General features: G+C 34.7%; 1 protein-coding gene across 2 annotated transcripts in view; it reads left to right on the forward strand.

Annotated features, from left to right (window-relative positions):
* The first annotated feature begins 482 nt into the window (after positions 1-482).
* Positions 483-13,101, forward strand: part of LOC131150665 (uncharacterized) — a 35,594-nt gene continuing 22,975 nt past the window's right edge. The window contains exons 1-3 of one of the 2 annotated variants that reach the window (XM_058101523.1): positions 483-853; positions 8,203-8,324; positions 8,416-8,488. In XM_058101523.1, coding sequence (XP_057957506.1) covers positions 8,272-8,324; positions 8,416-8,488 — 126 coding nt within the window. In that variant the 5' untranslated portion in view covers positions 483-853; positions 8,203-8,271. The remainder of the gene's footprint in view (positions 854-8,202; positions 8,325-8,415; positions 8,489-13,101) is intronic. The other variant, XM_058101534.1, reaches the window with a different exon arrangement.

The raw sequence follows: 13,101 nt of genomic DNA on the forward strand, positions 1-13,101 counted from the left end.
GGAGAGCCGTGGGCCACAGCGTAGCAGCGCACCAGAGGACCAGAGGAGAGGAGAGGATGGAGAGGGTGAGGGTTGAGAGCATGAGAGGAGAGCCGCAGCCGGCAGCGCGGGTTAGGGACTTAGTCACTTAGGGTTTTTTTTATGTGGCTCAGTGGCTGTGTGGTGTGGGTGGAGAGTCGTGGAATGCCGAGAGTCTTCTGAGTTCAGATTTCTGAAGGGTGAAGGCTGAACAGCTTGAACTGAAAAAATATATATAAAGTATCCAAATTAACGGGCCACCCAGCAGGTGACCCGCCTGAACTCGTTAAACCCGTTTATAAACGGGTCAACCCGTGACCCGTCCAATTATTAAACGAGTTGGCTTTTTAAAACCCAAACCCGTTTTAAACGGACGGATCCGGATAACCCGACGGGTCATGACCCGTTTTGCCAGGCCTACCCGCGGGTTTCACCCTCAAAAACCTAAATCAATAATCCCTCATTCCCATTCCTGATTTATCCGAATACCCATTTCCCCGTTTCCCCAAAGTTCCAAACGGCAATTGGCAAAACCCGTAGGGCCTGTCCCCGTTCATCAACGCCAATCGCCGATTCGACGCCAGTCGCGACGCCGTTCGGCTGTTCCAAAATCCAAAGAATCCAAACTTCCAGATTCCAGTGTTCGGTGCTGGTGCTGGTGCTGGTGCTGGTGCAGGTGCAGGGTTCAAGGTGCAGCGTGCGATCGGCCTCGACGGCCTGAATCTCTGATTCTGATTTCGAAGGTGAAGACGAAGACGAAAATCTTGCTCTCTTGCTCTCAATCTTGCGGTACCTCCTCGGCGACCTCAATCTTGCTCTCTCTCCATCCCTTGGGGTAATCTTATTTTTCCTTTTGTTTTATTTGCACTTCCCAACTCCCATCTACGCGCGCGCGCGCGCGTTTTCAAGGTTGTGTTCACTTGTTAACTCTCCCTTTAGAATTTAGAAATCATCAAAGAAAGAAAATGAAGACATTCATTTGTTTTTGTTTTTTTGGGTAATGAACGAAAATGAGAAAGAAAACAAATGCATAGTGAATCACTGAATAAATTTTTATTCTTAATCATATTTGAGGCAAAAAATGTGATGGAAAACTGATTTTCATATTATTTTCTTTTACCTTTTCCCAATTTTATATAGGTGTTTTTTTTTTTTTAAATTTTTTTTTTAAATTTTTTAAATTATAAATTAAAGAGATATATTTTCTGTTTAGATAGTAATAAATAAAATAAAGGATTGCCTTTTCTTTTTTTTTTTAAAATTATCATTTAAAATTTTTTAAGTGGGTTAGTTGTTAATGACTCATTTATTAAACGGATGTGTAACTACTTGCTTAATTAACATGATTTTTTTTTTTAATACTCTGATACCATCTACGTCATTAACCTAAGGAGTAAGAAACGTAAATCATAATAAACATATCCATACAATATAATACCAAGAGTTATATACATATTTTCCCCGAAGTATACACATATCTCTTCCCCAAAAATACCCTCAACTGATTAAGGTAATACAAAAATGCTCCCCAAAAATGATACTCACTCTCGGTCAGGGCACTACTGAAATCCTTCTATTTGCGAGCCTGATCTGCTCGCCTGCCTGGATCACCTGAAAAATAATCAACATTGGGATGAGCTAACGCTCAGTAAGGGAAAATATGCTATTACTAGTATGTGACAAATGAACTACTATATATATCATGAAATTTGTTTCATATAAACATGAATAACTGAGTACAAAAGTACAGTGTAAATAATAAAGCTCAACACCCCTTTTCCCTATTGCTTAACATATTAGTATTATGGTTATAATTCAAAATACTTCTAGTGTATATAGTAGGATCCCTGTTTCTGTAAATCAATACGTAAGTAATAGTAACTGAAACTGTTCCCTGTGGTTATCTGTGTCATGACATGCCTCTCATGACGAGGTTGTGCGGCCTGTAGGCTGGATTTACCCTGACTGGCCAACCAGGAATAAATCACTGAACTCCGTCAGTCGACCTGCTCTCCTCAACCCATATCTGGACGGGGAGCCTATCCTCTTCTAGGGCCTAAGTGGTCGACCGTACCACGTATATCTGAATAGGTGGTTGCACTCATAAAGTAATATAGTATCTGAAGCAACGGTACCGTGCTCTGTAGCTGCAAGTCCAATAAAGTCTGATAACGTATAATATATTTCTATATACATGTCTATCTGATTTACCATGATTCTGAAGTACTGAAATAACCATGATACTACATAACGTACTGAAATCTGAATAATCATAACATGAAATTGCATATTCGTAATACTGGAATTCGTGTTATCATGGTACTGAAATTCATAAGATCATGGTACTGAAATATCGTAAAATTATGGTATTGGAATTCGTATAATCATGGTATTGAAATGTGTATAATCATAATACTGAAATTTGTAAAATTATGAAACTAAATTCATAAACATATCCCCATACCATATACATAATCATAAGCCACACCATACATACATAATTTTCGTAAATAAATAAACTGCATAATATTCAGAACTTTCCTAGCATAGCATATTTCCCTTACCTTATCTCTGAAAAGCCCCTACTGTACGCTAGCCTGATATCCGCAGGGCCTTCTATAAAATACCCTGAAACCAATATTTGCCAGAACTAAACGTCAGTATTTTTCTGCCTGTATCATTTCCTATAACTACCACAAGACCAAAAGGAGACTAAAAGGCCTTACCCTGAATTTGGGATGATTTCTAACTTTGATTTCCCGACGATCCGCTCCGGTAGATGCATAAAGAACTCCGCCAGGAGCGTCGTGGTAGCTTCGGATCGTCGATCCGACGACTGGTGGGGCCGGAAATGAAGAGAGAAGAGAGAGAGAGAGAGGAGAGAGAGAGCGGTGAGAGAAATGAATAAAAATCCCGTCTTTCCACTATTTATACAGCCAGGCTCGTCGACGAGACACATCACCTCGTCGACGAGTTCTTCATTAAATTCGTCGACGAAGTCCTGTGTTTGTCGACGAAATTCAGGCTATCCCAAAATCCCTCTCGGTACTTTCTCATCGACGAAGCCTTGTGTTCGTCGACGAAATTCTGAAGGCGTTCATCGACGAAACCCTGTGTTCGTCGACAAAGCTTGGCAATTTCCTGAATTTTTTTATTTATTTAATATTATCTCCAAAATGCCATGTCGTCGACGATTCCTTCTGTTTCAGTATCTATTTTCTCTCCCTCTTATTATTATTAACATGGTATTATTCGGGTCACAATAGGACGGGTTTGAGTTTATATATTAGTCATCCGTAAATAAATGGGTCAACCCGAACCCAAATTTATTTAACCCTACCCGTTTATGACCCATCCAAACCTGGTCCATTAACCCCATTTTGTCAGCCTTAGCTGATTAAATTAATAACGAACTTTAATGGTATAAGAGTAACTTTAATTATGATAATATTATATTTAATTTGGGAAAAGGAAAATACCTAATATACCATGGAGCTTTCTGGTATCATATTGAGGAGCCACAGAAAAACAGATTGTAAATTCTTATTTAATGAACAAATCAACTTACTTGCAGTTTTTTGAGCCACAATTTGATGCCTTGGATGGTAAATTATTTGAACTGTTAACTACTGTTGAATCCTCCCATCAACGAACAAGAGCAAACTATATATAGAACATTAGATAATCAGAAACAGGTGAAACCTTTTGGTAGGATACCAAAATAGAAGAATTTATATCAATGCTAGTGCCCTATTACCCAAGTCTTCACACATGCTCCTGCATGATGAATTATATCTTGATATTTCTCCTCTGGAAATATTTACTTTTTCACAAGATGACGTCAAAGCTGGGCTAATTGTCTTTGATTTCTGTTGAGAAATTCATTTCTGAGGCTTCTGCAATGTGGGCATCTTAACATTCTTGATCTTTAGAGCTCCTCTCCTTGTGTTTGTAGCCAATATGAAAGCCGGTATTGTAACACCTATTTTCTGTTTCGCTTGAATTAGATTAGAATTTGTACTAGCTTTAAATTTCTTCGCTGAGCATTGTCAAACCGTATAATTTTTGTGATAAATTATGTTTTAGCTCTTGTTGTTTTGTTGTTGTAATAAATGAGTATGAATCTCTCTCCTCTCTTTCTTTCTCTCAATTTAATTTGATATTTTGATTCTAAGTATCTTGATTTTCAGCGGTGGCAAGCACTTACAAAATCCTCTTTATAAGCTGAGATACCTTTAAATGATATCTAATCTAACTTCAAATTCAAATGCATACCTTATTAAGGTATCCAAACAATCAATTTTTAGATGCATGCATTTCAAATTCATAATCCATAAATGTTATCCAAACAATGAATTTGTAAATGCATGTATTTCAAATTTAAGAATTTGAAACTCATGTATTTTGAATCACAGGCCAAAAACAAATTCATGTTCTTAGGTGCAGGCTATGTAACTCGAAGCATTATTTTTTATGTACTTCAATGAATTTAGAAAACTAGATAAAATCACCTGAAAAATGATGTTTTTAAGTTTAAAAAAAATATAAGATTTTTTTTTTCAAAAAAATCAGAGTTTAGTTTTAGCACTGTTTATTATACTTGATATTTGTCTAATTTGCTGTTCATGCTGTGTTGCGCTTTGCAAAGCTCTGATTATGCCAAGAAGAATCTGGCTCTAGATAAAATTTTTATGTGGTTTGTTTGTTTTGTTTTTTTTTAAATTTTTTTCCAGATTTTTGTTGTACACCATGATAGCAATTAGTTTTTCCTAAAATACAGATAAATTTGATGGGTTTTGTTTGATATAATCCATTGCTGGCTCTTGAAATTCCTATATAGAGAAAGATATTGGCTTGGAGATAATTTTTTTAAATAATACCCTACTGTTATGTTTATTTCCTATTTTTATTCGTATGTTTTTATACACTATGGTGGCAACTGTTTTCCCCTAAAAAGGTTAGATAAATTTCTATGGTGTTTGTTGGATTGGAGCAGGTTCTGAAATTCTTATACTGAAAGATACTGGCTTGGAACAGATTGTTTTAAATGGTTTATCTGTTACTGTTTGTTATTAATTTTTTTTTCATAGATTTTTTAATACTCTACAATGATAGTTGTTTTTTTTTTTTTTTTTCTCTCTAAAATTTAGATAAATTTTTATGGGTTTTTTTTTTGAATTGATCAATTGTTCGTTCCTGAAATTCCTATATGGAAAGATATTAAATTGGAAGATTTTTTTAGTGGTTAATACATTATTGTATTATTTTTCTATTGATTCCTTTAGAATACATATCTGAGATTACATAACTGTAGTTCAATTGGAGTCCAAAACCCCAGTTTTTGTGTGGCAAAGATTTTATAACAATAAAGGAGAGAAGTACATGGCATAAGGCAAGTAAGGTGCCTTTCTGGATTGGTAAAGAGTGCTGTGGCTCTTTTCTTTTGGTTTTTCCTTTGTGTTAAAACCTAGATTTCTTGGTTATTATTCCCTTGCCTTTAAAGCTTTTTTCGTTGTTCATTTGCTGTGATGCAGTATCTTTGGTTCATGCAATTGCTTATGGTAAAAGTTTAAACTTATTTTTCTCTCACTATCTTAAAATTTAATCAATGTAGGAAACTTTCAGAAACTTTGATCTTAACTTAGGCCTTAATGATATTTTAAAATGTTAAATTTGATGATATCTTTAAGAAGAGAGAAGAACACTTAATAACCTTTAAAAGTGGACAAAATAGAAGTCAAATAGATTTTTTTTAACTAGGAGGGTAGATCGTGTATCATGCAAGGATTGTAAAGTTATTCTAGGTGAAAGTCTAACCACACAACATAGAGTCTTAGTGTTAGATATATGCATTAAAAAATGGAAGAAAAAGGATAAAATAAACCAGTGTAGGAGAATTAGATGGTGGAACCTAAAAGGAGAAAATGTAATAAAATTTAAAGATAAAATGATCAAAGATGGGGATTGGACCTTAGAGGATGGGATAGATTCAAATATTCTTTGGAATAGATTAGCTAGCTCTATTAAAAAGATAGCAAAAGAGATTTTAGGTGAATCAAGGGGAAGATTCTCAAATAGCAAAGAAAGTTGGTGGTGGGATAAAGATGTACAAAAAATCATAAAGACAAAAAGAATTTGGTATAAAACATGGCAAAAATGTAGAAACAATGATAACTTTGAAAAATATAAGGAGGCAAGAAAAGATGCAAAAAGGGCCGTTAGTGAAGCTAAATATAGATCATTTAATAGTTTGAATGATAGATTAGGTACAAAAGAAGGGGAAAGAGATATATTTAAACTTGCTAAAGCTAGAGAAAGGAAGAACAATTACTTAGGAAATGTAAAATGTATAAAAAGTGAGGATGATATTGTCTTGGTTAAGGACGAAGATATTATAGAAAGATGACGAAGTTACTTTAGTAAGTTGTTTAACGAAAACCAAATAGAAGGCTTAAATTTAGAATTGTCAAATGAGGAAAAGACTAAAAATATAAGATTTATTCGAAAAATTAGAGTTAACGAAGTTAAGTTTGCACTAAAAAAGATGAAAAATGGGAAAGCTATTGGACCAGATAACATCCCAATTGAAGTTTGGAAATGCTTGGGTGATAACAGAATTATATGGTTAACTAATTTATTTAATACAATTGTAAAAACTAAGAAAATGCCAGATGAATGGAGGAAAAGTACTTTAATACCTATATACAAAAATAAAGGAGATATTCAAAATTGTAATAACTATCGTGGAATTAAACTTATGAGTCATACGATGAAACTATGGGAAAGAGTAGTTGAACAAAGATTAAGGTTAGAAACGAAGATCTCAGAAAATCAATTTGGTTTTATGTCTGGGAGATCTACCACAGAAGCTATTTATCTTTTAAGAAGATTAATGGAAAAGTTTAGAGAAAAGAAGAGGGACTTGCATATGATATTTATTGACCTTGAGAAAGCATATGATAGGATACCTAGGGAAGTTCTATGGTGGTTTTTAGAAAAAAAGGGTGTATGTTGTAGGTATATCGATGTCATTAAGGATATGTACGATGGAGTAATGACTAGTGTAAAGACTATAGATGGAGAAACTAGAGAATTTCCAATTACCATAGGTGTACATCAAGGATCTGCTTTGAGTCCTTATCTTTTTGCTTTAGTGATGGACCAATTGACTAAGAGTATTCAAAAGGAGGTTCCATGGTGTATGTTGTTTGCAGATGATATTGTATTAATTGACGAAACTAGGGATGGAGTAGAGGCTGAGTTAGAATTATGGAGAGAAGCTTTGGAATCTAGAGGCTTTAAGATAAGTAGAAATAAAACAGAATATATGAAATGTAATTTTAGTAATGATAGGAGGAATATTAGAGACAAAGTTAAACTTGATGATGAAGAAATAAATAGCACTTGTAGATTTCGATACCTTGGATCTATTATGCAAGCTGAAAGAGAAATTGAAGATGATGTAATGCATAGAGTTAAAGCAGGTTGGGTAAAATGGAGAAGTTCTTCAAGTGTTCTATGTGATCGTAGAATACCCTTAAAATTGAAAGGGAAGTTTTATGGGACAGCTATAAGACCAGCTATGCTATATGGATCAGAATGTTAGGCGACGAAGAAACATAGTATCCAAAAAGTAAAAGTTGCCGAGATGAGGATGCTTAGATGGATGAGTGGTATAACATTGAAAGATAAATTAAGGAATGAACATATTCGTGGTAAGTTAGGTGTAGCTCCTATAGAAGATAAGATAAGGGAAGGATGACTCAGATGGTATGGACACTTGCAACGTAGGCCTTATAGTGCACTTGTGAGGAAGAGTGACTTAGTTACTGTGGGGGGCAGTAGAAGGGGTAGGGGTAGACCTAAAATAACTTGGGAGGAGATAGTGAGTAAGGATTTAATATCTTTGAATCTATCAAAAGAAATGGTCCATGATCGCATAAATTGGCGGAAAAGGATTCATATAGCCGACCCCACTTAGTGGGACTGAGGCTTGGTTTTGTTGTTGTTGTTGTTGTATTTATCTATGCGAGTTTGCAACTTGCAAGGGATTTTGTTTGCGTGAGTGCTTCCTAACTTTATTGGCATCTAAGATTTGGATTTGTTTACAACTTGGAACAGTCCATGAGATGTTCCATTGCACTGCAGAAGCTCATGTGTTAATAATTTTAATTTAATTTCCAGCCTCAAGAGAAGATTGAGTTTCTCAAACCCATCATTGCCAACTTCTGCAATTTGGGTTTCTTTATCGAGATGAAAACACCCAGTAATAATATAGACACGAGATACACTGGAGAGATACTGAAGTAAAGTTTATTCGAACTTAATTTTTTATTGTTTATTATTATTATTGGAATTAGGTCAAGTAAGTTGTTTGGATTTTATTATTTTGTGCAGGCATTTAGAGAAGCAGAATGAGCTGCTTATGGATGCATATCGATCAATGGTAAATGAATTGCGTAAACTTCAGGTTGTAATTTAAATGTACAGTTGAATTTGGAATATTATTCTGCTTATACATTCTTATTTTTATTTGAATATTCATTTATGCTGGAAAGATTTAAGATTAATGTTGAACGTGATATGATGGGAAGCAATAGCTAAATAAATATTGGAATACCTTGGAAAAGGTTGATGACTTCTATATTCTGCCTAAGCCCTTTTTTTTAGATACAGTGCTGTAAATCAATGAATGTGAAAAACTGAGGTGACATTGGGGATGAAAGTTATGAGACATACCCCGACGAACTTGTTGAGGTAGTGAGGAAACACTTGATTCATCAGCATGTAAAAAGTTGGTGAAAGTACTTGGCATAACTTAGCTAAGTTGATCAAATCAACAATTAATGGAATGGATATTAATGCAGGAGCAGCATCAAGGTTATGCAGCCATGGGAGAGAGAGATAAAATAGAAGAGAGGAAGGGGAAGGGACGAGAGAGAAGATACAAGGGGGAAACTCAAGTTCATTTCAATTCAAATTCAACAAGAACTGCTTACAAGATGGCTTTCACACACTATTTATAAGAAAGTCTCTAAACACATGAAATTGCACACATACCCCTAAAACTACATTACATTACAAAAATTCCCCTAGGATACACAAATAATACCAAAAAGCTGCGCCCAAATACACATAATATTATACTAATTAAACTAAATACATAATAAACTACTGCTTAAAGCTGACAATCCTCGATCCATTTCTCCTTAAGTATTCTCCAACAAGGATCTTCCCAAGGTCTTGCTTCTTGTCCTACATCAACTTTCCCCTAGTTAGAAAAATTTGGTTTTGAATTTTGAAATGTTGGAGGATCAAAAGAAAGAGGCAAAGTTGGATTCTTCAAAAGCCAGTGCTCAAGTGATACAAGAAACCACGATCCTTTGGCAGCATCATGGACTTGAATTGAGAGTTGGCATCAATGAACTCATTGGGGATGACAAACTCTATAATGGAAATGTTTGAAAGACTTTGTATTTCTTTAAAAATATTCATTTCCTTGCTTGTAGTGTCATCAAGTTGAGTAACTTTGGAAAATTTTGTGTGTCTTGTTTGGTTGCTAGTGCAGGCTTCAAGATGATCTTCTTACCATTATGGTAGAAGATATATGTGTTCTCATGTCCTTCAGTGACACCCGAATCATCCAACCAAGGAGAACCAAGGAGTACATGGCCAATCTTCATAGGTATGATATCACATCAAACATTATGAAAGTGAGCACTCATTTGGATAAGAATCAAACATCTTTCACAAACATGTAGAGTTATCAATCCAAGACATGTTAAAAGGCTCTGGGTGCATTCGAGTGACCCCATTTACGGAAACCACATCGTTGGACATTCCCCATCAAGATGATTTTGCAAACCTTTTCTCCACATTTGAGGAAGGTGTTGAAAAGCTTGAAATTGTGCCCAAAGTTTGGCAAATGGCATTCATTTTTCCTATCATTTGTCACCATGTTACTCATTTTATGCATGTATATGTTGCAGCTTTATATCACCAACAGCCCTTTAACACAATTTGCCCTCAATTCTCAATCTAATCATAAATTTGACTCCAAATTTCTCAAGAATATTCTTCAAGTCACCTTTAATCTTGAGTATCACATAGAAATGAAACAAGTAGAAATGAAACAAATTCAATCACTCAAGATAGAAATGAAACAAACTCAATCTGGGAACTCACAAATGCAACAATAAACCTGATTTCTGATTATGGCAGCGGAAATTTTTTGCCTCAAAGCAATTTGTCGCGCTTGCACAATATCAAGTCTGGAACCAAAATGCCCTGCTGCAAATCAAAATCTTAGGAGAAAACACCAGTTTCTTGTGGTTTGGACCAATTTCTTGCGGGACAAGAACTTGTAGAACACTGGAAACTTCCCAGTCATAGGTCACTAGCGCGTGTGCTGCAGGTGAGGCACCTCTGGCAATGGAACTCCAGTCCAGGGTAGATCAGGGAGTGAGTATTGCAGTGGTGGTGGTTGTGTGATGAGAAAAGATCAGGAAGTTAGGATTTCTAAGGACTAACAGGTGGGAAATACTTCGCTGGTGCATGGGAGTCTTATGGTGGTTGAACAATGAAAAAACATTAGGGGCAAGGGTTTTGTTTTTGTTGATGTGGGTGGTGTTGTAAAATCTAGGATGGATATTAGGGTTTTGAAAACTAGGACACGATTGGAACTCTTTGTGGTCAAACGGCAAAAAAACTTTAGGGTCTGGGGTTTCTGGGGGTTTTGATTTTGTTGGTGTGGGTGGTGTTGTAAATTCTAGACTGTAAACCAGGGTTTTGAAAAATGGTACAAGTAGAATTTTCTGAAAAGTTCATAATTGCTTTACAATTATTATTATTTTTTATTGGAAATTGAGGGCAAAGAAGAATCAAAGAGAGAATGAGGGAAGAAGGAAGAAGGAGAAGACGACGACGACGATGATGTTTCGATTCTGACAAATTAAACTAAATACATAATACCTAAACTCAACAATCCTCCATCCAATTCTTCCCAAGGTCAGAAGAAGAAGAAGAAGAGGATTGGGCTATGACTGAACTCGCTTGACAATCTTAAATTCAATTCTTCACAAGGTGGCTCTTGCTTGCGCATGGCAATGATTGGCACCGTCCACTACCTCCAGCTTCTTAGACACTAAATTGAGCTTCCACTTCTTCTTGCCCTTTTTGTTTAGAAGAAGAAGAAGAAGAAGAAGAAGATTGAGCTATGACTGAACTTACTCAACAACCCTTAATCCAATTCTTCCCAAGGTAGCTCTTGATTGCACATAGCAATGATTGGCACCATCCACTACCTCCATCTTCTTAGACGCTAATTTGAGCTTCCACTTCTTCTTGCCCTTTTTGTGAAGAAGAAGAAGAAGAAGAAGAAGAAGAAGAAGAAGAAGACGATTGGGCTATGACTAAACTCACTCCTCAATCCTCAATCCAATTCTTCCCAAGGTAGCTCTTGCTTGCACATAGCAATGCTTGGCACTATCCACTACCTCCAACTTCTCGAACACTAATTTGAGCTTCCACATCTTCTTGCCCTTTTTGTTTATCTCTCTTCTTCTTAGCATATTGTTGCAATCCAATTCTTCCCAAGGTTGCTTCTCGGACACTAACTTGAGCTTCCACTTCTTCTTGCCCATGGTGTTTATCTCTCTTCTTCTTAGCATATTGTTGCAGATGTCTCATCATTTGTTCCCTTATTTGCGTGTTTACATTTGGAGATCTTGCCACTTGACCCTTTTTATGTGCCAAGTGTTTCGGCTTCCACTTCTTCTTGCCCTTTTTGTTTCTCTCTCTTCTTCTCAGCGTATTGTTGCAGATGTTTCATCATTTGTAATCTTATTTGCGTGGTTACATTTGGAGATCTTGCCACTTGACTTTTATGTGCCAAGTGCCGATTCAAGCATGTAATACCTCTTTTAATGGTCTCCAACACAGGTACATAATAACATGTCTATTACCTTCCACTGGAGTAGCAAAATGCCAGTCAATAATGTCCTCATTGAGTACCTCCTCACTTCCTTTCTTTCTCACATGGCATCTTGATAGATTTGATTTGATGATCCCTACACAAAACCCATAAGAAATATGAAGTCATAGTCCTTATGGAAGAATGAAGATATGACATAATTAGTAAATACTAAATAGTCATTCTAAATTTAATTTTTTTAGATAAAAAATTATAAGTCTTTGGTTATAAATATTAAATATTCCTGTATTACTCAATTACTCAATATATTTTTTTAACTTGATTAAATAAAATAAAGCAACTTACTAACTAAATAAATAGATAAAGTAAAATACCTTAATTTTTAAAATATTTTTTTACATAATATATAAAATATAATCTTTGGTAAGAGAGAATTGGAAGTTACTAAGTTAGAACTACACTACTATTTGGTATTTAAATATTTAATATTTTTTTAACTTGCTTAAATAAAATAATACATTAGTACTTAATTACTCATATATTTTTTAACTTGCTTAAATAAAATATAGCAGCTTGATGACTAAATAAATATTAAATAATAAAGCTTTTAAATACCTTATAGTTTTAATTATTTTTACATAAAATATAAAATATAGTTATATATTTTTTTGTTAAAAAGAATAAAAAATTACAAATAGACATAATATAAAAATATAATTATATAATTTTGGTTAAAGAGTATAAATAATTTACAACTCTTATATTACTTGGTTTTGGTATTTAAATATTTAATATTTTTAACTTGCTTAAATAAAATAAAAATTCAAAATCTTTGATTAATTAAAAATTTAAAATATGAGATCTTTCATCTATTAATAAAATAAGAGTCATAAGATAAGACAATTTAATTTAAGCCTTAAGGTCAGCAACTCAGCATTCTCATTTCTCAAATCTCAGCAATCATCACTCAGCCTAACTGCCTAAGGGTGAGTTTGGCCCCCTTTTTTGCCTCAATTTCTCCATTTCAAAAGTAAAAAGCTGGGTTCCATGTGTTTTGGTAAACAGACTTTCCAGCTTTCAAAAGACAGCTTTTAGTTTTTTTGCCAAGCTTTCAAAAGTTACAGATTTGAAGCTTTTAAAAGCTAAAAGCT

This window comes from Malania oleifera, chromosome 1 (genome assembly GCF_029873635.1).
Source record: "Malania oleifera isolate guangnan ecotype guangnan chromosome 1, ASM2987363v1, whole genome shotgun sequence".
NCBI classification, from domain to species: domain Eukaryota; kingdom Viridiplantae; phylum Streptophyta; class Magnoliopsida; order Santalales; family Ximeniaceae; genus Malania; species Malania oleifera.